At 45.0% G+C, this 27682-nt stretch overlaps 1 protein-coding gene across 3 annotated transcripts in view; it reads left to right on the forward strand.

Moving 5' to 3' along the window:
• LRP4 (LDL receptor related protein 4) overlaps window positions 1–27682 on the forward strand; it is an 82492-nt gene that overhangs the window by 48745 nt on the left and 6065 nt on the right. For 2 of the 3 annotated variants that reach the window (XM_066187982.1, XM_066187984.1), the window contains exons 3-35: window positions 3006–3122; window positions 4717–4830; window positions 5297–5413; window positions 7822–7950; window positions 8293–8412; window positions 8543–8668; window positions 10913–11038; window positions 11487–11621; window positions 11786–11911; window positions 12090–12320; window positions 12580–12736; window positions 13104–13321; window positions 14227–14403; window positions 14963–15088; window positions 15802–16010; window positions 16616–16697; window positions 17321–17426; window positions 18219–18420; window positions 18803–18992; window positions 19232–19363; window positions 20044–20184; window positions 20887–20973; window positions 21184–21355; window positions 21442–21604; window positions 21850–22075; window positions 23429–23732; window positions 24021–24239; window positions 24551–24685; window positions 24931–25039; window positions 25365–25509; window positions 26040–26153; window positions 26457–26580; window positions 27609–27676. In XM_066187982.1, coding sequence (XP_066044079.1) covers window positions 3006–3122; window positions 4717–4830; window positions 5297–5413; window positions 7822–7950; window positions 8293–8412; window positions 8543–8668; window positions 10913–11038; window positions 11487–11621; window positions 11786–11911; window positions 12090–12320; window positions 12580–12736; window positions 13104–13321; window positions 14227–14403; window positions 14963–15088; window positions 15802–16010; window positions 16616–16697; window positions 17321–17426; window positions 18219–18420; window positions 18803–18992; window positions 19232–19363; window positions 20044–20184; window positions 20887–20973; window positions 21184–21355; window positions 21442–21604; window positions 21850–22075; window positions 23429–23732; window positions 24021–24239; window positions 24551–24685; window positions 24931–25039; window positions 25365–25509; window positions 26040–26153; window positions 26457–26580; window positions 27609–27676 — 4947 coding nt within the window. The remainder of the gene's footprint in view (window positions 1–3005; window positions 3123–4716; window positions 4831–5296; window positions 5414–7821; window positions 7951–8292; window positions 8413–8542; window positions 8669–10912; window positions 11039–11486; window positions 11622–11785; window positions 11912–12089; window positions 12321–12579; window positions 12737–13103; window positions 13322–14226; window positions 14404–14962; window positions 15089–15801; window positions 16011–16615; window positions 16698–17320; window positions 17427–18218; window positions 18421–18802; window positions 18993–19231; window positions 19364–20043; window positions 20185–20886; window positions 20974–21183; window positions 21356–21441; window positions 21605–21849; window positions 22076–23428; window positions 23733–24020; window positions 24240–24550; window positions 24686–24930; window positions 25040–25364; window positions 25510–26039; window positions 26154–26456; window positions 26581–27608; window positions 27677–27682) is intronic. The other variant, XM_066187983.1, reaches the window with a different exon arrangement.

Raw genomic sequence — 27682 nt, forward strand, 5'->3', positions numbered from 1 at the left:
CTGCTTCATTTGTATTGCATGTACCTATCTTCTGGCTATGGCCTTTAAAATTAACTATATGAGTAAAAGCAATACACTTACCAGATTGTATAGCTGCTCCATTGTGTCAGAACAAGACATAGTGGTGGTTGTTTGAGTGTCCTAAGTGTGACCTCCTAACTTTTGAATTTCCTCTTAACTTCAAATTTCCAAACACTTTGGATATATTTACAACAGTACTAAACATTCACTGCGGGCTGGTGATATGGCCCCAGCTTTACCTCTATAGAATTAAAACTCATCAAAATATGAAGTAATAAATGGCCAACAGGAGAGCTGATTAGTAACAACTCTGGAGCAAAGGGCTGTGCAGTGGAACTGGAGCCTGATATTCTTAGAGCAAACAGAAGGAAACAGAAATGTTGCTGTGTAAGCAGCGTGCCTTTTAGTGGGAAGAAGTGATTGGGAGGGCAGAGCTCGGAAGAGGGGGATTGGGAAGAGATTGCCCCCATGTGAAAGCTGCTCCCAGAATTTCTTGCATTTTCTTCTGAAGCTTCTGTTTCTGACCATTATTAGATTCAGGTTACAAGTTTATATGGGTCCCTGCCCTGATCCCATTGAAAGTTGCTCTGCTCTATGAGACATCAGCCCTTTTTCATTTGTTTGGATTTTTTGGTCTCAAGTAGTGTTTGTGGTTTTTCTTCCTCCTTTAAAGGAGAGCTCCTGTAGAAGGAGATTTAATCCCACCCTGCCCCCACCCCAGTGTTGTCTGTGCTAGCACACACTTGCTCTCTGCTGGGTTGGGGAATTTGGTCCTCCTTTGTATATAGCAATTTGTGTTTTGCTCTCTTCCCTTGTGCTTGAAGCTTGATTTTTATATCTAGGGGGAGTATGAAATTGGCTGAATTGCTCCCTGTAGGGGTGGAATTTCTTTATATGTTGTTACTTCATGAAGGGATGCAGCAGTTCAGTGGGATAATGGTATCCGCTCTGAACCAGCGCTAATGGCTTAACCCTCTGGGAGCCTGAAGAATTCTCCCCTGGAGAGTGAGCATGCAAATTCCCTTCCAGGTGGCTCCTGTGCAGTCCTTTGGTGATTAGTCATGCTAAAGCATATGCTGGGAGGATGGTCTTAGTCCTGAAATTGCAGCTGAGGCCAGGGAAGGTTTTCTCAGTGTGCACTGTTTGGAAGTTGTGCTTGGGGGAGAGAGGTCTGATCTGTGGGACCGATTGAGTCCAAAAATGACTTGGCTTTATTTGGAAGGAGAGTTTGGAAAGTGGAGAGTTTTCTACTTCTACCTGCCCTGAGGAAGAAGTGGAAACTCCTTCATTTTGCTGCAGCAACCCAGAGAAAGTGCGATGTAAGGAAAGGGGTCAGCTATCGGGAGATCAGGGTGCTGTCAAACCTATAGAGGGAAAATATGGATTTTTGTGCTTCCCTCTCCTTCATATCCCTCTGGGGCCTAGAAGTAGCTGGATATGAGATGGATAGATAACTGCATGGGATAGCCTGGACATGGTGGGAAGGACCTTATCCCAAGGGCCAATGCCAAATTTTTTGAATTTTGAGAGCAATTACATCTGCAGTGATGTCCTCAGATACAGAAATGCCTTCTACACTACAGGAACAGCTGAGAGGATGATCCAAATTCGTGGTTAGAAAAATGGATGTTAGAGAAAGTCTGAATTTATCTGCCCTAATATATTCTTATAGAGATATAAGATATATTATATCTTTTATATATATATATATATTCTTTTAGAACAGGCCCTTGGTGAGAAATGTTGGAGGACTTGCTATGGAGAGCAGTGAATGATTTAGTATGTATTATCCATGCTTCTTTAACAGGACACTGGCAGAGGTCCTGGGCCAAGGGGGAGCAGAGGGTTGAGAAGGCTGGAAAAACTGAAAATGTGACTATTTGTTTTCCTTATTAAATCATCCTCCTTTGGTGTGTGCCTGCTGTCTTCACCTTCCTTTTTTACCCACCTCCCTCCACTCTCGCTCCCAGCTCCAGGGTCATGTTGGCAGGAAAGGGAGTAGCAGCATAGCAGAAAAGGGCTGGCCGGCCTGGTGACAGATGGGAGTTGCTGTCAGCAGGCTGGGCTGGGATGAAAGGGTTTCAGGCAGTAGCCTTTCTAGCCCTCGCCCCGTCACATCAGAGAACAAATGCTGTTCTTTGGAGAGCACACCTGTCAGGAATAGCCTTGTGCAGCCCCTTGCCTACCACAGCTGGCAGCACTTAAAAGCATGAACTTCTCGGGGCTGAGTGTTCCTCTCATCTGTGGGGGAAAGAACAGGGCTGATGCTCCCCCTTGAATTCCAGCTTTGTGGCTCCAGGCCTCTTCAAACACTGTGCATTTGTGGTTCCACTCCATTGCAAACAGACTTCTGTGTAGGCAAGCATCATCCCATGTCTGTCCCCTTCTTCCATCCTTTCTGAATGGCAACCTCGAGCAAGGTTTGGACTCTGCTGTCCACGCCTGAGATACAGCAAATTATCCCCAGCAGTGGATTCCTGCCTCTCAGCTTCTCCTTGCAGATTTCTTAGATAAAAAACCTGATGGAGTCCCCATGCTGAAACACACTGTAGCATGTTACTCTGTGAAGTTAAAACATTGCTTCTGATAGTTCTCAGTCTAAGGAACTTGCTGTGTGATAGAAACAGGATGGACTGCCCTGGGAAGCATGCAGCAAAGATGGTGATAGTTTAATTTTGCTTGTTATAAAACAAGTGCAGTTATGGGAGGACAGCACGCTCAAGCATGAAAGCGGAAAAAGGAACTCAGTGAGGGAATTGTGACAGCTACTTTATTGTGGGAAAGTCAGTGTTTCTCTGGGGAAGAGAGACTGCCAAGGGACAGACCTACCCTGACTCCCCTCTAAGGAGCAGCTCTTCCTGATGTCTTGAAATTTTGTCTTCTGTTTCTAACAGATTTAGCTCCACTCCCTCAGGAGGGAAGGTACTTTGTTTTCAGGAAGGAAGCTGGCTGCAGCTCCATGAAGTGTTTCTTTGCTCTTTCAGTGCTGCCCACTTGCTCCCCCTTGGACTTCCACTGTGACAATGGGAAATGTATCCGCCGGTCATGGGTCTGCGATGGAGACAATGACTGTGAGGATGACTCCGATGAGCAGGACTGCCGTAAGTCACCTGTCTGAGGGAAGAGGGTGGGTGCAGTGCCTGCCTGCTGTGACTAGGGAAAGCTGACCCTTTTTATTACATGAATGTAAGAGTCTATGCACTGAATTGGACCTCTGGCGTGTAATAAGCTGTATTCTGCCTGTGACAGAGGTGTGTACCTGTAAGCCATGCTGCCTTGGCACCTGGCTTGCTGTTCAGCTGCCTGTCTTGGGGGAGGGGATGTTTCTCCATCCAGCTGTTGAACCGTTTATGCCCTACAGCCTTGCTAGTTAATGTCCCATGAAGCACTTCCCTGAGCTGGGCTTCATGCCCTCCCCTGTTAGTGGAAACACCTAACCCCTGCCAAATCCTACTGAACTGCCTGTCTGGCTGACTTCCTGTGGCCTCAGGTTCCACTGTCTGACTTTTCTGCAGTGCTGGCCTGTCACCAGCATCCTGTCCCTTCAAACAGAGCTCCTTGAGGAGAGGGTGGTGCAGTAGGGATACTGCCTACACAGAGTTGTGTGCATGGTGCTTCAGAGTGGCTCTGAAGGAGGAACCCCATCTGAAGAAATGTAGAAATAAAGCTCTTGACTGTAAAGTATTCCATGTCCACTGCATGCATGGAAGTGAGTTCACTTTCTTATCTGTATATCCCTGATCTTTTCCTGCCTTTTTGGGCAAAGAACTGGGAAGCAAAGTTCAGGGGTTGGCATCCTGTGTGATGCTCTGGAATGCAAGACTAAGCTCAGTTTTCCAGTCTATTTAAATATATTCATGAAGGAAAAGATATGTAGGTCTGGGTCTCTTTGGTTTTCTGTTTTTCATAAAAGGTTGAAATGTCCTCAAATCTAAGACAACAGTGGAGAATGGTGTGATCAAATGATTTGGAGACTAGTGAAAGGAGAAAGACAAGGTTCTGTGCATGAGAAATTCATGGGGAGTTATTCAGACTAGCAGTAACCACTGGAAGGTTTCTGTTGGACTGAAGTCCTTGGGTGCTAAATTTGCAGTCCCTTTCTTTTCCTTACTGGTCTGCAGTCAAGCTTCCTTAGAAAACTGGCAAGGAGAGTGGAATGAGGCTGCAAATACTGAGGTGTTCAGAAGAGGAAGTTCAAATTTTCTCTCTCCCTCTTCAGTGAACGTGTGCTTTGTTTTAAAGACAGCTTTGACACTGTTGTGAAAAGAAGGTGGAAATGCAACACTGCCAGCAGTTATTTGTTAGATAATGATAGGGACTATTAACTCATTCAAAAAGAGGCATGGATTGTCTTTTTTCTGTGTGGGATTATCCTGAGTCTGACTTGGGACTGCTCTAGAATACGTACCAGCGTAAGATGGGTGGCTTCATCTCTCTGTTCCAGCTACTTCCTTCAACTTATGTTCTCAAGTTTTAGAGCCTACTGTGCTGTTGGTGTGTGAACAGAGTGGAAAAGAGACACTCAAGAAATCTCAGTGGCTCTCCTGGTATTTGTTAGGAGAATCTGCTCTCCAGCATCACTGTGTCCTTGGAGGATGATGTTGCTTGACTTGTAACAACATGTCACACATTTGATGTTCTGCGAGCTAAACCTTCTCGCCTTGCCTTCACCTTATCCCTGTTGTGTCCCTGCAGCTCCAAGGGAGTGTGAGGAAGATGAGTTCTCATGTCAGAATGGATACTGCATTCGCAGCCTGTGGCACTGTGATGGTGACAATGACTGTGGAGACAACAGTGATGAGCAGTGTGGTGAGTAATGTAAATACTACCCTCCCAATACTTTAAAAGGAGTTGTGCACAGTCCAGCCTATACAGTCCTAGGATTCCCTGAACACGGCTAAGGCTCCCAGCTGGCTTTTCTGGGCTGAACCTGTCCGATATTCCATTCCAAGGGCTGGCTGCTTAGGGTCTTGGGCTATGTGGCTTACTTGCCAGGCAAAAAAAAAATCACTTGAGACTTTTTATTCCTTGACTTGAGACCTTTTATTTCTTGACATGGCATTGTGAAGTCCCCTTGGATTCCTGTTGAATCCAGCACTCTGTGTCAGGTCAGTGAACAATGATGGTTTTGCTCAGGCCCTGCTTGACATGGGTATGTGTGGTTTAATGAGCAGTCTTGTTTGTGGGTGCCCTAGGAGCTTCAGGAGGGTGGTGTGGTGTTTTCCTGGGTACTCTGAAGAAAGCCAAGGCTTTGTCTGCATTGCTGTCTCTGCAGATATGAGAAAGTGCTCAGAGAAGGAGTTCCGTTGCAGCGATGGCAGCTGCATAGCTGAGCACTGGTTCTGTGATGGGGACACGGACTGCAAGGATGGCTCAGATGAAGAGAATTGCCGTAAGTGCTTTCCTTTGTGATCGCAGGAAATAGCCCTTTGGACCTGCTCTTGCCTTGGGTTTTGGCATGTTTTCTGCAGTAGTCATCAAAAAACAAGTTAGTTCTGCCTGTACTGGTAGCTATGCTACCTTCTGCTGCCTACCCCAGAGGGCACAAAAGAATGGTGCCTCTCTTGTGTTACCTCACAGGCATACTTCGTCTGTGCCTTGCTGCTTCTCTTCCTTCCCATAGCTGTGACCTTGAGTCAGAACAGGAGGTTTATGCTTTACTGAATATAGCTCTCTATAAAACTGTAGTAGTTGAAGCGCAGCTGGAAGGTGAGAATACTGTTCCCTTCTTTTTCCTCTTGTCTGATTCTGGACTGAAATTTTGGAAGTGGAGGGGTACTCTGCTTATTGAAAGCACCTTCAGGTACTGCACACTGAAGACACCTCCTACCTGCCCAGTCTCTTTTCACTTAAATGCTTTTTGCAGGATGTTGCTCAACAAGTGACTGATGCCGAAGGAGGGGGGGTGGTGTTGGGGCATGAGAACCCACAACAGTTGTTTCCTTCTTCACCTTCACAGGCTTGTAGCATGTGAGACAGGAGTTTGTGTCCCTTTCTAACCCAAACTGCCTCTCTCCTGAGTCTGTGAGTTCTGTCCATGTCTCTGGAACTTGCAGTGGTCCCTTCCCCCTCCCTGCTCTCAAAGGCATTTTGCAGAATTTGTTCTAGATAGCAGGAAACTTCAAAAGGCTCTGGGAGGGGGATGAGGGCCGCCAGCTCCTGAAGGGCAGGGGGAGTGGATGCATGGGGGAGTTGCCTTTTATCTTTCCAGATAATGAGAGTTGGCAGAAAGCCAGGGGCTGCAAACATTGCTAAGCCAGGGAAGGACTCTAAGAGGAAGCCAGCCTCTCTCCCTCTCCTTTTGCTCTCTGCCTTTCTCGTTCCCTTGCCTGTCACTTCACCGAAGGCCATGAATAGGCCCTCAGGAAGGGAAGAGAGATGTTCCAATGTTGCCTCCTGTGGGAGTGGAGGGGCACCCAGAAGTGGTGTCCCTGTTTCTCTGAGCCAAAATGCTATTCCAGTCCTGGCTGGCAGTTGTCTCTATAAGACATTTTAAGTAACTTGCTAAGAAGTTCAGTTTGGCTACCTCCTGTTCTTTTTTCTTCATCCATGTGGTTGTCATCTTTTCCTTATCTACAGTCAGGTTTGTCATTCATCTGGGACAAGATGGGATTGCACTCTTTTTGTCCGGGTTTTTTTCTTTTTGTTTCTTTTGGGGATTTGTGTGTTATAATTGAATCGCACAACATGATAATTTAAGTCACTGACTTCATTTTCTCAAGGAGACTGAAACACTCGGGCTCCTTTGTTGAGGGACACATGAACACACATTTTCATATCCAGCCACTGACACTCACTGAATTAAAGCTCTTAGTTCACACCTTCACGCTGTGCCCATTTCTTCAGGTTGGAAAGGCAGGTGTGGTTCATATCCTAGACTACTCTTTCTTTTCAGTCTTTTTATTTTTGTTTAATAGATTTATATTCAGAGCTCCTCAGTTAGGAGACTCGTATATCTGAAATATACAGTGCTTCTCCAGATAGTATGAGAAGAGGTGTCAGATTCTGTTGTGTGGGACTCAAAATATTTTGCATGCCTTGCCACTTAGTGTACTGTTGAACAGAGAGCAGTAGGCAAATCCTTGACCATTAGTTTGTTTGGCTTTGCCCAGGGTCATCTCTCTGGCAGTGCTCCTTACTGAATAAGCATGGTTGTTTTGGCTAGAGCTTGAGAGGAAAGGGAGGGGGAAATCCTCAAAGGTCAGGTGCTGGCCTGGACACCCTGCTGCTTGCTTGCTTGTTTGCTTTGGTCTACAAGTGCTTATTTTTGTTGGAATTCTAAAGGAATAATTCCCTAGTTTAACCTTGCATTCTGGCATGCCTCAGTCTTTAATATGGAGCTATTCCTAAGGTTTCCTTATTTTTCTGTTTTTCTATCTACCTTTTTTCAAATTTATTGAACAATTTAAACACTTTCTTGGCACTAAGACATAGTGTTTCAAGCATAGCATGGAAGGTGACACTCTTGGATCCCTTTTGAGGCTTTTCCATCAATTCTTCCTTCATATCTCTTTGCTTCTCTAGAATTTAACGGCTCTTGAAAAGTTCCATCTTTATAGCCTCTTATCCTATATAACTTTTTAAAAATACTGTATTTACTAGATTGTCTGCGTGAGTGTCTTTATATGTAAGTTTAACCTGCTTTTCAGTGAAGCAAGGCCAGCGTTCCTCTGTAATACAAATCATGCAGAGATAAGCAGCAATGAATACTTGCCAATCCATTATGGGACTGAGAAGGTTGCCTCTAAACTGGACTGTGCCTTGTCACCTCACATATTTTCTCTTTGATTCCCTCGTTAGCCTCAGATGTTCCAGCTGCCACCTGCAGCTTGGAGGAGTTCCAGTGTGCATATGGACGCTGCATCTTGGACATCTACCACTGTGATGGTGATGATGACTGTGGGGACTGGTCTGATGAATCTGACTGCTGTAAGTTAGCGCAGGGTGATATCCTTGTTCAAGTATCAGAGTTGCAAACCTAAATGCACTTTTTTTTGGCTGGAGAAGGGCTTAGAGTGTAGATGGCAATCTAATTGTTCACACATAAGCCGACTCCTTCATTATTGGGGGTTTTGTTTAACTCTGGAAAGTGAAAACAGTAATGAGATCTGTGTAGTCAGTGCACTTCTGCTTACAAGAATTACTACAGTTTCCAGAAATCTGCTCAGGACTAAGTTCCTTAATAATGCAGGGTAAGGGTGATACTGAGGAGCTGTGGGGGTTGTTGCACTGGTCTGAGTGTGCTCTCTTTGTGTTTTATCATCTCTGCAGCATCTCACCAGCCTTGTCGCTCTGGAGAGTTCATGTGCAACAGTGGCTTGTGCATTAATGCTGGCTGGAGGTGTGATGGCGACTTTGACTGTGATGACCAGTCAGATGAGAGGAACTGCAGTGAGTGCTGGGAACTGGTGGAAACATTCAGTTTCTGTGGATGCAAAAGAGTGTTTGGGACAGTTAGCTTTGGAATTGGGTCTCTTCTGATCCTTCTTGCTCATGTGATGTTCCTTTTTTGGACCCTCAGCTACATCTATGTGTACAGCTGACCAGTTCCGCTGCAAGTCAGGACGCTGTGTCCGTTTGTCCTGGCGTTGTGATGGGGAAGATGACTGCTCTGACAACAGTGATGAGGAGAACTGTGAGAACACAGGTTTGACCTGCTACCTTGCTGCTTAATAGCTAATTAAGTTTCCATCCTGATGGTAGTAGGTAGTAAAGTCTCTTTTGTATTGCTCCAGGGAGTTCAGCCTAGAGTTTCTGTCCTTCCCAGAGGATGGGATCTGCAGGCTGTCTTATATGCTTGCCAGCTTGTGCATGTCTGTGTGCTTAAACTAACTTAGGTGAAGGTGTTTTCTGGTCAAGTATCTTCCTGTCTTGTCCCTACACTGTGAATTACCACAGAGCTCTGGGGCAATTCCATTCAGACTTGGAAACGTCAATAATGTGCCATGTCCTTTGTCCCATGGGCTGTACTAACTTACGCCTTCTAGGTAATTCTGGATAGCTTTCCTGTTGCATGGGAAGTTGCTGAACAATTCTAGCAGGCAGCGGAATCGAAAAGGACGTTTAGTGGAGAAGAATAAAGCCTTTGTTTTAGAGGATTAAGGGTGTCAGCATCCCCCTTAGATATTTGCTCAGGAGTTACTCTTTCAAGTATTCATTTCGCATATTGCTATTCCTCTGTATGACAGTGGTTATGGAGAGCAGGAGGGTTTCAACAGACCTAGTGTTATAGTAGGATTCAAGGAATGTTGAGAATCTTCTCTGTTCTTAAAGCCTTCAGGATGTCTGTAGGCTTTGTTGAGGAATAGAGTGTACTGGTCCATGCATTCATGCTAGTGAGTGGAGCCCAGCTATGTGTACTGATCCTTCTGGATCAGTGTACTCTGAGCAGTGGTTTTTGGGGTGACAAAATGAATTTGTGAAACTGTACCTCTTGTTCTGGGGCTATTGAGGAGTGGAGAGTGGGTGTTCTACAAGGACGGCTGAGCTCAGAGGACCTGGAGAGGCACACTTTGTAGTCATTTGAGAGCAGCTGCTCTCGATGGGTCAGCTGTTGTGAGCATCAGTGTGCTGATCCTGCAAAAAGCAATTTTACTGAAATACAAGCTGGTAACCCTGTGTCCTCATCCTGATAACAAAGGTATTTAGAGGTACTGAAAGAAACCAAGTCAAATTTCCAGAGCCAGTGAAATTCACTATTGCCATATCAAATGAAACAGAAGGTATAGTTACTGTAAGGTTAGTTGTGCAGTTCTACATCAGGTCTGTGGTGACAGTGAAAGGTCTATGGTGAAAATTAAACTGGTTTTTCCAGGGCGTGTACTGGCTCATCTAAGTGACATAGTGTGGTGTCCCAATATCGGTAGCAAGAGTTTAAATCCTCTTGGTTTTAGAGCAGAGTTATATTTTTATTGGCTGTAGAGAAGATTCCTAAAATACAATCAGCTAGTGTAAGGATCTTTATGTTTGATATGGCAAACGAAGTCAAAGCTTCATATACAGTATTCCTGTGCTCTGAAAAGTGAATCTGCATGTGATTTGGTTTTGTGTTTCCACTTGGTGTGTCTGTAATTCTTAACTATACTTGTTAATCTCACAACTACTCTTTTCCACACTGTTTACAGACAGTCTGCCAATCTGATTGTTTCTCTGCTGGTAACTGTATTGTCTTATTATCTTCATAAGATTATCAGAGGGTGGTGATTTAGGGACCGCTAATCAAGTCAGCTCAAGAGGTACAAGTAAGAGACAACAGGACAGTGCAGTTATTGCTGAAGAAACAATCAGATTGGCAAAGTCTCTACAAACAATATTACTTTGCTTACAAGAATTCTGTGCAGTCTCCTTGCCAACAGCAGAAATTGAAGCATGTAGGTCATATGAAATCCTGTTCCCTGAGCTCAGATTTCAGGGATGCACCTAAATCTCATTCCAAGTCCATCAAAGTGCAGTTAGGGCTAGACAAGATGTTCCTTCCTAGGCATGCTTAAGATCCATAGCTGTGCTGGTGTGACAGATCAGATTATTAAAATGAGGAACTGACTGCTCCTTTGCACATGCTGATTTGAGTTGTGGATTCTGGAACCACAAAGGGAGCTAAGCCAGGACCTTCCAGTCATTCTAAGAGGAACTAGTCAGGTGAACTTCATAGTTAAGCAACAGTGGACTCAGACTGGTGGAGAGTTTGTAGACCTCCAAATCAGCACAAAAATATGTGGAGCAGTAAGGAGTGCTAGATTAGCAGAATTCAAGGGAAGAGGAAGTCAGGGATTTGTGCTCATATGAAAAGTTTGTAGCAAATCTTAGAAAATGTGCTGTATTCTTTTCTTCACCATGACTATTGTTCCATCGGTAAGCTGTGATGTGCTACTTCTCTCTTCTTCTATTGCAGGCACCCCTCAGTGTGCCCCAGACCAGTTCCTGTGTGGGAATGGTCGTTGTATTGGCCAGAGGAAGTTGTGCAATGGAGCAAATGATTGTGGAGATGGCAGCGATGAGAGCCCACACCAAAACTGCCGTAAGTCCTCCGAAGTTCAGTCTTAGACATAAGTGAAGGCCCATTAATGTGTGGGAGTCTATCTGGTGTTACTGAAGGATGTGTGTAGTAAAGAAAGTCTGAGCTGTGATAAAGGGAGCGAGTTAAAGATTGAGGAAAAAACCTTGTTGGTTTTGCCAATTAAAGACTGCACGCAGGGAATGCTGGGGAAAAGATTACAATCTGAGGTATCACCATTTGTATGCAGAGACACTGAATCCTAAGAACTTGTTAATCTGAGCTGTGTTGTCCTGTTCAGTTGTGGCCTGCAGAGGAGAGCTCTGGCTGCAAAGAGGAAGCTTCCAGCACAGCTTGTGTCCTCCCCCTCTTGTTCATCCTGCTTTGAAGGATGACTGCTGCCTAACAGCTGAAGGCAAGAGCAGCTGCCTTGTGGTTTCAACTCAGCTATCTTCACATGTTTCTTCCGCAGGTCCACGAACAGGGGAGGAGAATTGCAATGTCAACAATGGTGGCTGTGCTCAGAAGTGCCAGATGGTACGAGGGATGGTGCAGTGCACTTGCCACACAGGTTACAGGCTCCTGGAAGATGGCCGATCATGCCAAGGTGGGTTTTTGGAGCAGTAGCCTCCTCCCTGCTGCTTTAGAATGTTTGAAGTTGGTGGCTGTGATAGGGTGGAAGACAGAGTATGAAAGCAGATGCAATCTGTCAGTGAGATTGTTGGGTTTGTTAATGATCTGTCTGATGGCAACTTTCTCTGTAACATGCAGATGTGAATGAATGTGCTGAGGAAGGCTACTGCAGCCAAGGCTGTACCAACAGTGAAGGAGGCTTCCAGTGCTGGTGTGAGCAAGGCTACGAGCTGCGACCTGACAAACGTAGCTGCAAAGCTCTAGGTAAAGGGGAGTTCAGCCTAACAACACAACTGGTGTAGTTGAAGTGTTTTGCACCTGGGGGTTGATTTCTGCTGCCAGTACTGCAAAATTCTGTTCTGGGACTTGGTACAGAGGGAATGGTAGGCAGGACCCAGTCAAATGCTGTCAAATACTCCAATGTCTTCCTGTATATTCTTAGGGCCAGAGCCTGTGCTTCTCTTTGCCAATCGAATTGATATCCGTCAAGTGTTGCCTCATCGCTCTGAGTATACGCTGCTCCTGAACAACCTGGAAAATGCCATTGCCCTTGACTTTCACCACAGCAAGGAGCTGGTGTTCTGGTCTGATGTCACGCTTGATCGCATCATGAGGGCCAATCTGAATGGCAGCAATGTGGAAGAGGTGGTTTCCACAGGGCTGGAGAGCCCAGGTGCGTCACCACAAAAAAGGCTATAGTATAGGGTGGGTGAGTGGAGTAAAATGGGGACCCAGCATTCAGAACAAGGCGCATCTCCCTAAGGAAGAGTATGGGTTGGATGGAATGGGTGTGAGGTGAGTGTCTCCCTGGAGTTAATCTTGGCTGGCAGGAGAAGAAACTGTGCCTCTTCTGAGGTGGACAGAGAAGGGAGAGCTATTTTACTGTGCGGATCCATGGTTTTGTTCTGTGCTTAATTCTGTCTTGTACATAGGTGGACTTGCTATTGATTGGATCCATGACAAATTATACTGGACAGATTCTGGGACATCTCGAATCGAAGTAGCAAACTTGGATGGCACTCACAGGAAAGTGCTTTTGTGGCAGAACCTGGAGAAGCCCCGAGCAATCGCCCTACATCCTATGGAGGGGTGAGTGAAAACGTGGGAAACCCGGGGAAAACTCAGTGAGCCCTCCATGTACATGCTTCTTGTTGAAAATTGAAAATCCCATTCTTGGTTGCAAAGATTACCTTGGGGCTCAAGACTTCAGTTGGCACTGACAGTTTAGGGAACCTGGCAATGCTGGGACCCTTCAGAGCCTTAATCTTGCTCTAGGCCCTGCAGCTTTCAGCAGGCTGGTTTTCACTTCTCCCATGGCTGTGACCCAGCCATATCAGTCCTGTGACCCTCATGCACGAGGTCACAGGACTGATATTGTTTTGCCGTCATAGGAAGTGATGTTGGGTGCAGTATGTGGGCCACAAGTTTTCTAGCTGTCTCTCCCTGCCTCCTCCAGTACTATCTACTGGACTGACTGGGGCAACACTCCCCGCATTGAGTATTCCAACATGGATGGCTCTAATCGGCGCATCATTGCGGATACACACCTCTTCTGGCCCAATGGACTGACCATTGACTATGCAGGACACCGAATGTACTGGGTGGATGCCAAACATCATGTCATTGAGAGGGCTGACCTTGATGGGCGCAATAGGAAGGCTGTTATTAGCCAAGGTAAGTAACAGGCTTTCTCCAGGGAGTGCTTTCTGCAGTAAAGACCACAGAGTAGCCCAGTGCTGATCTGAGTTTGAGACACTGGCTCCTGCATCTGTGCTTGTCTCCTGTTCCTTCACTGTGGAATGAATTCTGTCACTACTGAGGGATGGAGTTTGCTACCCACTCACCAGTGGCTGCATCAAAAGCAGGTTGAGGGAGGTGATTCTGCTCTTATGAGACTCCACCTGGAACGCTGCATCTATCTCTGGGGCCCCAACATAAGAACAACATGGAACTGTTGGAGGAAGTCTAGAGGAGGGCCACAAAGTTAAGAGGACTGGTGCATTCCCCTACAAAGCCTGGGAAGAAAGTTTGGGCTGTTTAGCCCGGAGAGGAGAATGTTGTGTGGTGACCTCATTGCAACCTTCCAGTGTCTGAAGGGAACCTACCAGGAAGGAGGAGAGGGACTTTTCATCAGGAACTGTAGTATTAGGACAAGGAATACTGGATACAAATTAAAAGAGGGGAACTCCAGGTTAGGTATTAGGAAGAAATTTTTTACTGTGAGGGTGGTGAAGTGGTGGAACAGGTTGCCTAGGGAGGTGGTGAATGCCCCAAACGTGGCACTGTTCAAAGCCAGGCTGGATAAGGCCTTGAGGAGCCTGGTCTAGTGGGAGGTGTCCCTGCCTATGGTAGGGGGTTTGGGACTAGATGATCTTTAAGGTCTATTCCAACCCCCTAAGGTTTTATCTATGATTATACGACAGCAGAGAGGAATTGTCTGTTAACTTAGTGTAAAGCGTATTTGAGCAGGTTGATTGTGGTGAAGCCTAAGGGGCAGTGGAAAGAGCATTCCTTTGTCTCCCTGCTAACCTGAGTCATGTTAGACGTGATTATAATCCTGTATTGCATGTCTGTTACAGGGCTCCCACACCCATTTGCTATCACTGTGTTTGAGGACAGTCTGTACTGGACAGACTGGCATACCAAGAGCATCAACAGTGCCAACAAATTCACAGGCAAGAACCAGGAGATCATCCGCAACAAACTCCACTTCCCTATGGACATCCACACGCTGCATCCTCAGCGTCAGCCAGCAGGTAACTGCAGAGCGGGTAGAGACTCATTTGAGCCAGTAGAAGACCTGGAGCCACCCATTCCCTGTAAAGCCGGGAAATGACAGCCTGAACCCAGCATGTGGACTCACCCCCGCCCGTGCCCGGGGCTGTGGCAGAGCTCGCTCCTCCGCCCTCGTGTTGAGGTCGCTCACCCGGTACCTCGGAGTTGGGTGTTACCGCAGCTCCCCCTGCTGACACTGGAGGTGGAGGCCTTTCAGTAGGAAATACTTGGGGCTTGTTTACACAGCAGATGTTTTGGGATGGGGGAAAAATCATAAGTGGGCGTTGTAATGACTGACATCTCCCTGATTCCTCTTCAGCTGCCATTATCTGCTCTCAAAGTGGATTGAGTTAAATGTTCATTTTAAAATTGAGCCCTAAAAATGGAGTTAGTGCTTTAGTTTATACGTTCCCTTATTTTCAATTAACTTCTGGGTTGGGAAGTTAGTATATCCATGTGGTCTTGGCACCTCAACTAGTTCTTCATCCTTTCTCTACTCTTTGCTTTATGTGTGGTTGCTTTTGTCTTTGGCTACTTGAGCAGGGAGAAACCGTTGTGGGGACAACAATGGAGGCTGCACTCACCTCTGCCTGCCGAGCAGCAAGGATTACACCTGCGCCTGCCCCACGGGCTTCCGCAAGACCAGCAGCCATGCCTGTGCCCAGAGTAAGTGAGGTGGGACCACGTGCTCAGATGCTCAATGGGTGGCAGAGGGCTGGCAGTGGGACTAAGCATCAGCAGCACTTGCTTCCAAGGAAATGCAGCTGGATAGACTGAGTTAGAAGTATTAAGGGTCCTACCAGAGGATGCTTCACCTTTTTGATGCATTTCCTTGTTATGTATTCTCACTGCCCTCACTAGGCTTCGTGGGTGGGGATGCTGACAAATTCTACCCTTGGTCCTTATTTTAGGGCTGCTGTTGGCACCATGCTACCTGGCACAGCTGATTGTCTTCCTGAAATTCTCATAATGGCTGTGTCAGTGATGAACAAAAAAATTCAGTCCTCATCATTGCCACATTTTTCTTAGTTTACAGCTAATGAGAGAACTAGACCAACTATCTCCCAGATTCTCAAGAGCTATTTTTACGTAGCTATTTGATTGGGAGGGACGTCTATGCCACCTTTTGAAGAACATGGTTGCCCTTGTTCCCTCAGTGTAGGTTACACCCCAGGAGAGAGTTCACAACCACTCTGACCCCCCTTGCCCATCCTCTCCCAGTCATATTTTGCTTCCAGTTAAAAAAAAAAAGACCAAAGACCTGCCAGTGAGAAATGATGTAGGTGATTAAGGTTGTGGATATAGCAGGGAATTGTCTGTCTATCACTGTATTGTTGAACTTAGAGAAATTAAAAGAAGACCTTTCGACCTTTGATCAGGTCTTGACAAGTTCCTGCTTTTTGCCCGAAGGATGGACATCCGTCGGATCAGCTTTGACACAGATGACCTGTCAGATGATGTCATCCCCCTTGCTGATGTTCGCAGTGCTGTGGCTCTAGACTGGGACTCAAAGGATGACTATGTCTACTGGACAGATGTTAGCACTGACTCAATCAGCCGAGCAAAATGGGATGGATCGAACCAGGAGGTACAGTGTTCACTGTGTGGAGGTCATCTGGCTAGGAGACTCCTTGAGCATCCAGTATGAAGCTACTGGGATACACTGGATTTTTAAGGCACTGCAGTTCATGGCAGATCTTTTGTTCATTAGTTTGCCTAGTTCTGGCAAACTAATGAGATTACTGGACGCTTCATAAACAATTGAGTGTTTGGAGAACCTTGAATGGAGACATGAAGCATGGTGATTTGTGGGCAGTGATCAATTTCTTTGTTGTAGCCCTAGAATCTGAAAGGAAGAAGTATTAAATCCTCTGTAACATTCTACGTTTAGAACGAGAGTCATGCTCTTTGGGAATGCTTTTTGCACACAGTCCTCGGCTGATGGTACTATAAATAAAGCAAACAGTGTTCAAAGTTTGGCACAAAAATAAAAAAGTTTCTCCAAATAAAAGCTTTATTTGGACTTCTAAGTCCTTAATGCTCTCTCCTGTGTGGCATTGCTCTGCTCAGGCTTTTGCTTTTTGAAAGTTTTCATTGTTTGTGAATGGGTAGTGCATTGGACAAGTACTTTCTCCCTAATCTCAGGTCTAATTTCACTAAGGATTTTTTTTGTTTTGTTTTGTTTTCATTTAGGTTGTGGTGGACACCAGCCTGGAAAGTCCAGCTGGACTTGCAATTGACTGGGTCACCAACAAACTGTATTGGACTGATGCAGGTACTGGGATCCTCTGCTTTACAGAGGCTTCTGTCTTCCTTCTTAGTCATGAAAACTGAAAATCTGCTGGGTAGTTCTGTCTGTTTCATTCCAAATTTGTCTTATTTCTGTGGAGCAAGAAGATGGAGTTTCATGTCATATGCTCCTAACTGAGTGTGAATTGAGGCACAACCCTTAGTTTAATTCTCTTTGCAGTATCCCCAGTACGAATTCTGCAAAAATACTCGTCACTGCTGTCTTGCTGCACAGCTTGTGATTGTATGTGTTTATGTATCTTCCAACAGTGTATCTTGGGGTGCAGCAGGTAATACTTGGAGCATGTTCCCTGCTGGAGAGTCCTAGTTGAGAGAGATCTAGGGAAGATAATTCTTTTCTAGCTGTTCTCTCATGGCATGGGGGCTTAGGTAAGAGGTGGATTATATACAGGACTCCACATCAGTGACGGCCACAGAGGCGACTTGAGAGGATGGAAAGTGACACTTTAAGCCAAATTTCGTACCTATCTTCCAGCTAAGAAGACAGATGGCTATAGGGGAAGAATGAATTGTTGTATGGAGGTTTTTTTGCCTTAGCTCTTGCAATTCCAATTTGATCTCTGTTATTTTCTCTCTCGACTTTTGTAGGAACAGATCGGATAGAGGTCTCCAATACAGATGGGACCATGAGAACTGTTCTAATCTGGGAGAACCTAGACAGACCTAGAGATATTGTGGTGGACCCTGTTGGAGGGTAAGAGATTGTTTCTTATATGATAACATAACAATTCTTGCATGTCTAAAGACTTTCTAGTTCTTTGGTTTTTATAATTTTCCTTACCACTGGTGCCCTTGTTCTACAACCTGCTAATGACTGAAACTAGAGATGTGATTTTAGATGCTAATGGAACAAGATGAGCAGAGGTAATTGCCTGCTGGGTTGTGAAGCTTGCAGGAGCTGGCTGGTGTTTTCATTTGTTTGTCCTGGGGATGTAATAACTAAAGATGTGGTACAAAAATATTGAGAATTGGGCCATCTAGATGTTTTGTATTTCTCTGTTTCACATGTGTCGAATTTGTATTCAGGCTCCCTGCTTATCAACTAGAGTTTCAGTCAGAAGGATGTCCTCAGACCTTGTGGAGGTGGGGATAGAGTGGATAGGAAAAAACTTGCCAGCCATTGCTTTAGAGGCATTGAATGGCTTGAATGAAAGTGTGCTATTCTTTCCTTGAGTGGATTACTGGAAGACAAATGCAGTAAGAGTGTAAAGGGCTACTGGTGTACATTGGTAAATAATCAGTTAATTTTTAGACCTTGACCTATTTTCTTGAACATTTTCCTGCACATTGTAGTTAGGCAAGCCCATGGGCAGTAGAAGGTGTGTAAACTTGAGTATGATCTTAGGTACATTACAAGAACCCAAGGCTGGACATGAGTACAGTAATACTTTAATGCTTCTTCCTGCTGGAGCCTGAAGGCAGCAGACTTCCTTGCTTCTCTGGCAGTGAAAAAGTGTGGGCATTCACTTCTGTCTGGGCTTCTTAGGTTCATGTACTGGACTGACTGGGGAGCTAACCCAAAAATTGAACGTGCTGGGATGGATGCCTCAAACCGCTTGGTGATAATTTCCTCCAACCTGACGTGGCCCAATGGCTTGGCCATTGACTACGAGTCCCAGCGCCTGTACTGGGCAGACGCGGGAATGAAGACCATCGAGTATGCCAGTCTGGATGGGAGCCACAGGAAGGTAAGGAAGCTGTCTTTAAGGAGAAGGTCTGGGAGCCTCAACACAAAGTGATGATGGCTCCTGCCTCTTTTTCCAGTGGAAAGGGAAATTTACAAATCAAAGTACACAGCAGCTTTCACTGGGAGAAAAGAACTCCCTTTCAGTTTGAAATTGTGTGTGAGGGAAGTTTGAGGGCTAAAGTTTGCCTTATCATTCTCCTTTTGCTGTGATTGTATGTTATGATGCTGAGAGGGAGCAAGGGAAGCCTCTTCTCCTTAATGACTTCAGAGTCACTAATATATATATATTTAATATTTCATCTAGTATATATAAATTTTTTACATATATAATATTTATATATAATATAATTCTTTCCTTGGGGTGATGGGGGTAATCTGAGCAGGTGCTGATTGGGAACAATCTGCCTCACCCCTTTGGACTTACTCTTTATGGTGAGAGAATCTACTGGACAGACTGGCAGGCCAAAAGCATCCAGAGCGCAGATAGGAGGACTGGGCAGTCTCGAGAAACACTGCAGGACAATCTGGAGAATCTTATGGATATTCATGTTTTCCACCGGCACAGGCCACCAGGTACAGAGCTCACGCCCAAGCCCCACTGAGCTGAGAAGCCTGCTCAGGCTCTGCCGTGTGGCATGTCTTTTCTGCAAGGAGCTGATCTGTCAACCCTCATTGTCTTAAGTGTCTGTGTGGAGTATGAGAGCTTGAGACATGGTATTTGAGGGCATTCTAGAATGCATTTCTATAGCTGCTGCATCCCTTTTTTGTGCCAGTGCTGCTGGCTCATGGATTTCTCATCCTCTTTTCCATAGTACATACAGCATGCAAAGTGAACAATGGAGGCTGCAGTCACCTGTGCCTTTTGGCACCACTTCCAAAAGGTTACAGCTGTACTTGCCCTACAGGGATCAACCTGCAATCTGATGGCAAGACCTGCTCCTCTGGTGAGTGTTCTCTATAGAATCCTCATTGCAGTTTTGTATCAGAGTTACGTTTTGCCTCTGCCTTGTTAGAGAACAAATTTCACTTTTATGTGCTTACCTGCTTTATGCCTTGAAAAATCCATTTGGTGCCTGTACCTTCAATTTGAGGGGGAATTATTATGAAGAAGCTTACTGATAAATGGATTGATGAAGGAGACATTCTTCTTGAAATTATGTTGGACAAGTAAACCAAACATCACTTTTTTTTCCCCCCATACTTTTGCCCTAATTTTGAAGTGAATTCTTAAACTACAAGGTAATATATTCTTTAATAGGTCTGTATACACTCCTTCTGTGACTGTCTTTTGAGGACAGTGGAAGGCACTTGGCTTCAGGCCATGGTACAAACACTTTTCCTCCCTAGCAGGAAAAAAGCGACTCTTAATTTCCATTTCCCACACATACTAGCAGAAGTAACTCTTCTATGAATGTAATGTTTTTCAACTTGGATGTAAAAAAGCGTTAAGTGTTGCTCAATAAAGTGTTGCTTTTGTACACACCCTGTCCATAAGCCAATATATGTCTGACACACTTTCCCTTTTGCACTGAAGTGTATATAACCTCTAGAGTATTTGATAAATGATGCCTACAGTTTACTGAACTTGTTCCTCACTAGTATCTGTCCATTGTCTACTCTGCAGGAATGACCAGCTTTCTGATCTTTGCCAGAAGGACTGACATCCGGATGGTCTCTCTGGATATCCCCTACTTTGCAGATGTTGTTGTCTCAGTCAATGTCACCATGAAGAACACCATTGCAATTGGAGTGGATCCTCGTGAAGGTATGAACTTCTTACTGTATCTAACTGTGTTTGAAAGGCAACAGGTGACTTCGTATCTAAATGTCTGTCTGAGTAAAGACCCAGGCATGGACCTTGCTGTAGGCTGTGGATTTGTGTAGGTTTTTATTTTCCTTGTATGTGCTGCAAATAATTTGTTTCCAGTGAGGAAAGGAATATCCTTACAGGAAAGCAGAGAACCCAAACTATATGGAAAAAACTGCCTGCATTATTGAGCGAGGTTCCTGTGCATTTTGGATTTAATAAAGTTCCTTTTGCTGAGGCCTTTTACAACAGTAGAACTGAGACTCTGGTTGTTCATGTATAGTAAACATCCAATGCTGTGCTGGATGTAAACAGTGTTGCACTGTAAGGTATATGACCTCATTTTGAGAAGTCAGACGTGGAACTCTACTAGTAGCTGATGGTATTAGGTGTTCTCTGTCCCTGTGTGAAGGTCAGACCTTGTGTAAAGGTCCTACATATTTTGGGGAGAATTGGAACAAGAAAATTTGCACTCTTTTATCACTCTAGCTTAATAATCTTGTGCTGTTATTATTCCTGTACAGTCAGAACCATTTTGAATGATGTAGCAGGTAGTCAGAGACCCGGATCTGTTTTTTAATGATTTTGCTGTTTGGTTGTTGGGGTTTAGTTTGGTTTTGCTCAGGGCTTTTTCATGTTCCTCTTTCTTCTTCAACCCAGGAAAGGTTTACTGGTCAGACAGCACATTGCGGAAAATCAGTCGTGCTGCCCTCGATGGCTCACAATTTGAGGACATCATCACTACAGGTGAGGGAGATTTTGGTCTGAGAACCTCTTGCTTCTATGCAGTATGAAAAGAAAGATTCTCTGATACCCTGTTAGAATATATTTTTGGTGTAAAGGCGTGCAAAGCCTAAAGCAGTTGCCTACGAGATGGAGAGATATAGAGAAATACTAGAAGTTCCTGACTAAATTGGGAGAATAAGCAGTGACCAAAAGGTTTTTCTATTTTCTCAGGTCTGTTGACTACAGATGGGCTGGCTGTGGATGCTATCGGCCGGAAGATATATTGGACAGATACAGGAACAAACCGGATTGAAGTGGGAAACCTCGATGGCTCCATGAGGAAAGTCTTGGTCTGGCAGAACCTGGACAGCCCTCGGGCAATAGCTTTATACCATGAAATGGGGTTAGTGTTGTCAAGAGATTACCTAGGAGTTACACAGGACTTTTGATCTCATTGTCCATAATACTCTCCATAATACTTTTCCCCAGGTATATGTACTGGACAGACTGGGGTGAGAATGCCAAGCTGGAACGCTCTGGAATGGATGGCTCTGGACGTGTGGTGTTGATCAGCAACAACTTGGGCTGGCCTAATGGACTGGCAGTGGATAAGGCTGGGTCCCAGCTGCTCTGGGCTGATGCACATACTGAGGTCTGATTCCATTCTTCAGCATTGTTTGTCTTTGGGTATTTGGTAGCCTGGAGGCTGCTTTGAAGCTCTTGAGCAAGTTGTTGAAAGAGCAAGGGGAATGTAAGCTTTTCGGAGAGTATGGGCTATGGAGGGAGGGTGAACCTGAATAACATCACTCACCAAGGCTGTTTCCCCCTTGCTACAGTAAGTGCTAGCAAGAGGAAAAGTGTTTTGAGTATGGGGTGATGTTCTGCTTCTTCCTGTAGCGGATCGAGGCTGCGGATCTCAATGGCGCGAACCGCCGCACCCTGCTGTCTCCAGTGCAACATCCCTACGGCCTCACTTTGCTGGACTCTTACATCTACTGGACTGACTGGCAAACTCGCAGCATTCACAGGGCTGACAAGGACACTGGTGCTAATGTCATCTTGGTGAGGGCAAACCTCCCTGGCCTCATGGATATTCAAGCTGTTGACAGGGCACGGCCCCTGGGTAAGTTGCTCCCCAGTTGGTGGTGGCAAGGGAAGTCCTTCAGAGCTGTCATTGGAAAGAATCCTTTGGTATAAATCAGGAGCGATAGAATGACTTCTCAAAAATCAGCTTTACTTCTGATTCTTCTTCCCTGTAACTATTTTTGCACTCCTCCCTGTTCACCCAGCTCCATAGGTCTAGTGTTGATTACTGCATGCTTTTGACCCCTTTGTCCCATTTCCTTCATTGGATTGCACTGCCAACCTCATTCTCGCATGCAGCAGAGCCACTTTCTTCAGAGAACTGAATAAGTCACGCCTTATTAGGCTTCACCAGACTGTACTGACATTGAGCAATTTCCCTTTTTTAACTTCCAAAGATTCTAATTCTTCTTAAACCAGCTGCTGAAATTTTATTTCAAGTTCTAGTATTACTTCTTAATCATTGCAGGCTTTATCTTCTTGTCTGCCTCTTTGCTCTGCAAAATCTCTGCTGCTTTAGTTGCTCTTAATACATTATGTTGTCCAACTATTCTGTGCTGGAGTCAATTCTTTGTTACTCTTAGGAGATCCTGTAACACCCCATCTTGCCTCCTTGCTTTTCAGTGGAAGTTGTTGCTTTGTGCTGTGGCTTTATTTTGGTAGAATTTCCCTTACACATACTTCTACAGAAAACTGCTTTTCCTGTGGTTACTAACAGCAGAACATCACTCTTGACTGCGTAACTTGGCAATATAACTTAAAGCTGACCAAAAGTCTAGCTTTCATATCCACATTGTCTTCTTCCCACTCCCTGCACCTGTCTCCTGGGCTTATTCCCTCCTAGTAAATGTATGCTGTATAATTTTACAATTAAAAAAAAAGTTATATGACCTTAATATGTCAGGCGCTTCCAGCAGGCTTCTCTGATGCCTTTGTTTACTTGCCACTGTGTGCAGCTAAGTTGAAACAGAAGCTTCTTTGTCAGCCTGGCCTCTGGTACATTGTCACACTATTTCCCCACAGGGTTGGATCTTAGTCAGCGTTACCATTTGCAGCAGTAATAAACTTAAACTGCAGTTGCATAAATCTGTGAGCATTTGGCTGTTTCTTTTTCCATGGGAAAACTACGATTAGCAAGGAATGCAGGTTAATATTTTTCTTCTAATGATCCCTCTTCTTCTGGACCCTCCTGTTCTCCTTGCCAATCATGCCCATACCTACCATGAATCTTGGAGAGGAGGGAGAGTGTCACTGTACAAAGCGCTGTAGATTCCCAGCAAGGCTGGGATGGTAAGAATGAACTCAGCTCCTAGCAAGTTGTGCATGTATGTAGCCTTTAAAATAAAGCTTTGGTCTGTGAGATCCTAAAACTACGCTTTCCCTGTTTCTGAAGGCTTCAATAAATGTGGATTTCGTAATGGTGGCTGCTCCCACCTTTGCTTGCCTCACCCCACTGGTTTCTCCTGTGCCTGCCCCACTGGCATCCAGCTGAAGAGGGATGAGCAGACATGTGACTCTTCTCCAGAGACCTACCTACTTTTCTCTAGCCGTGCTTCCATCCGTCGTATCTCACTGGACACCAGTGACCACACAGATGTGCACATACCTGTCCCTGAGCTGAACAATGTCATTTCTCTGGACTATGATAGTGTGGATGGCAAGATTTACTACACAGACGTATTTCTTGATGTTATCAGGTAGGTGCCAGTCAATTGCTTGGCCAGTGCCCAGGTCACCCAGTGACATGTGCTGAGTGTGCCAGTAAATTCGGGAGACTGAGCACTACACCACTACTTACACGTTGTCTTTGGTACACAGCATCGTGTATCAGTGAACTCGTGCTGAAGGTGTGTTTGACCTGCTGGAGACTGGGAGGAAAATGTATTAGGGAGATAGTACTATGCAGTGGCCCTGTGACTGATGGAGATCCACTTTTCCAAGAGCTACCTGTTCCTCACTGCCGTTTGTCATTGATTTCTATCCAGGCGGGCTGATCTGAATGGCAGCAACATGGAAACTGTTATTGGTCAGGGTTTGAAGACTACAGATGGCCTGGCAGTGGATTGGGTTGCCAGGAACCTCTACTGGACAGACACAGGACGCAATACCATCGAAGTGGCTAGACTGGATGGAAGCTCCAGGAAAGTGCTGATCAATAACAGCCTGGATGAACCTCGAGCCATTGCTGTCTTTCCCAAGAAGGGGTAGGTATGGGGTTATTGGTGGGGCAGGGGGAAAGGCTGCACAGAGACAGGCTGAAAGAGGAGGTTGTGGGAGGAAGAAGAGATGTGCAGTGTGAATCTGCAGGTACTGGCAAGAGGTTGACTCTGAGTCACTTGCAGTAGTCAGGCAGACAGTGAATTTGAAGGTTGGGCAGATAGCTGTGAGAAGCAGGCTACAGACTATATTATCTTTTTTGAACCTGGAGACTCTGGCAGTTTCATTCATAACTAAAACTTTCCCTAGGCCAAGTGAAATGGTCTGGTCTTCTAACACTTGCCTTTTATCTCTTCAGGTATCTCTTCTGGACAGATTGGGGCCACATTGCTAAAATTGAACGGGCCAACTTGGATGGATCTGAACGTAAAATCCTGATTAACACTGACCTAGGATGGCCCAATGGATTGACTTTGGATTATGACACCAGGAGGTCAGTGAAAGATTTTCCTATACTTGCATAGGCTTAAGGGATGTAGTGAATTTTTTAGCCCTCTTAGCTTGATTTAGTGGAGTAGCACTGTGGGTTTGGGTTTGGTCTTGGGGTGTTTTGGAGCTTTCTTCTTTAGTTTTTATTTCCTGATCCATCTTATGATTCCACAATCTTGGCCAGTAAATGACTAGAAAGTAAAGAGAGGTTGTACTGATGGAAGCTCGCCTCTTTTCCTGTGCCTTCAGGATATACTGGGTGGATGCGCATCTTGATCGCATAGAGAGTTGTGACCTCAATGGGAAGCTACGGCAAGTGTTGGTCAGCCAGGTGTCACATCCCTTTGCTCTGACACAGGTGAGAAGAGTTTCCTGCTGTCACCATTCTCCCTGGTGTGTTGGCGCGTTTGTACACTGGAGTTTCCTCAGACTTGTTAAAGTGTGAGAAAACCAAGATGGCTGAGGGGATAGTACTTAAATTTTGTCTGGAGCTAACAAAGGAAATTTGTCTGAACTGTGGGGTGTAGCCAGTCATCGTCTTTACAATAAGAGGGTAAGGGTTTGAAAAGGCCTTTGTTTTGGGCCTTCTGCCACTGGGATATATTTTTTACGGGTATCCTGTGTCTACATGACTAAACATGCTAATAACGGCTGTGATTTTTCTTTGCTGTCTCCCCGAGCAGCAGGACAGGTGGATATACTGGACTGACTGGCAAACGAAATCCATCCAGAGAGTGGACAAATACTCTGGGAGGAACAAAGAGACAGTCCTAGCCAATGTTGAGGGATTGATGGATATCATTGTGGTTTCTCCTCAGAGACAGACAGGTAAATAGAAGGACCTTGATTCAGGCAAATGCTAATTGTAGACCAAAAGAACTCTGGAACCACTGCACTGTTGTGGATGTCAAGTAAGGATGACATCCTTTTTTATGCTGAAACTATTCACACATCTTCCCTTAGCACATTCCTTGTCTGCCTGCGACTTTTCAGTCAGGTACATCTTAATGGTATTGTGTTAAAGCTTTGATTAGGAAATGTCACTTTCTTGTTGCTCACCCAACGTTGTATTAAAACAGAAGAATGTGAACTTTTTATTTTTTTATCTCTGCAACTGTATTGTCTGGGCTTCTGTCTAAAGATTTCCAGTACCTTCCTTTCAAGACTGCCCTAATCCAATTCAGTGTCTGGCTATTGTCATCACTTTCTTAGCAATCAGATGATGGGCATATGCCAAAAACATGATATCTTGCCAGATTTCTAAGAAGTATTTCTGGCTGAGCAGGAAAGAAGGTTGTTACTCGGAGCCCCTTTTTGTTTAGATCTAACATATTCAGGAAATTGTTGGTTCCTTCCAGGTAGTAATGCTTGTGGAGTGAACAATGGAGGCTGCACTCACCTCTGCTTTGCCAGGGCTTCTGACTTTGTCTGCGCGTGTCCGGATGAACCAGATGGGCGGCCCTGCTCTACAAGTGAGTTTACTGAGTGTCACTTGGGTAGTAGCTTCCATAAGTGGGCCACTGCTACTGCTTATGCAGTGGCAACCGGAGCAGCTGAGGCTCTCCAGTGTATGCATCTTATGCAGAGTCATATATTGAAGCTAAGGCCAGTGGTTGTGAGCCATAGAGCCTTCTTCTGTCCTTTTTGCTGATAGACTGGGTTTGAAATGGGAAGGCTGCTCATATAAGCTATAGAGAGTTTTGGAAATGGCCTATCAGACTTGTTCATCTGTCCCACATAGTTGAAGTCCTGCTTATTTTTCTCTGTTGTTCTAGTTCCTGGTGTGGTGCCCCCTGGTCCAGAACCAACCAGTGTAAGTGAGAGAAGTCAAACACCACCTGGCAGACTAGGTACTTCAACAACCAAACCTCTCACTTCTCTGGAAACAGTGGAAGGAAAGTAAGTGTTCTTGTTCTCTTGGAATTGGGGTGTGAAAGTCCCAGCTTTTGCAAGGTGCCACATACAAGCCCTCTCTGGTTGCCGTCATCCAAATATACTTATTCCTAGCCAAAAGAGGATATTCCAGCTCCAGATTTCACGTTCTTAATGGATGAAACTGTTATAACAAAGATGCAGAACGTTGTTGAGATGGCAAGGAACAGCTGCAGATTCTTTGTCTGTTTTGTTGAAAAATGTGTGTAGGCTGACTGTATTGAAGTGTTAAAATCTACCTTTAGCCCATGTGTCATTCATTTGATTGATTTTTGAATCTCCTGATTTTGAGAACCTATTTCTGAGAGGAGGACAGAGGAGTCTGTTGCTTCAATTCACTGTAACTTCTCAGACTAGACCCACACAGCTGAGGAAATGGTTCTGCCCTGTGGAGGGGCGGCTTGCATGGGACAGAACAGAATCTTTGCAGCTCTAACATTTAAGTTACAATGCAGGTAGTTAAGAGACTCTTTTCTGCTAATTCCCTACCGCCTGCTATTTACAGAGTTCAGCAAAAGAGTGGCTCTATAGTAGATGGTTGAGTTATTTACAAAGCAAAACTTGCACTTTGTTGAATATGATTAATTGGACAGAAATGTCTTCTTCATGCTGACTCTGAGACATTTTGATTTTTGCTTCAGCACTGATGTTGAAATTTCCTGAAAGGTATGAGTACACCTGTGTACCCAAGAGGCGAATCTAGAATGACTCAGACATAAAGAAACTGCAGACCAATAATTGATATATCCATGCACACCCCCTATGTATATGTATATGTATATGTATATGTATATATGTATATGTATATGTATATGTAAGTATGTATATGGTTGTCTCTTCTCCGCATGTAGAATACTGAAGAAGAGAAAGGAGGACCGGTGGTTTTTAACTGGAAAGGGAAGGGATATCGGTGCTAGCCCATTCCATCCTGTTTTTTGATACCTTTGAGACTGTTCATTCTACTTTCAGTAAATAACTGTCCTTCTGTCATTCAGCTGCTCTGACAAAGATGCCAGGCAAGGCTTGTGTACTCGTGCCAACGAGGCAGTGTTGGCCACCATGGGTGAGT

The sequence above is a fragment of the Chamaea fasciata genome, unplaced genomic scaffold (genome assembly GCF_029207755.1).
Source record: "Chamaea fasciata isolate MVZ Bird 193981 ecotype frontalis unplaced genomic scaffold, bChaFas1.0.hap1 SCAF_7, whole genome shotgun sequence".
In the NCBI taxonomy this organism is placed as follows: Eukaryota; Metazoa; Chordata; class Aves; order Passeriformes; family Sylviidae; genus Chamaea; species Chamaea fasciata.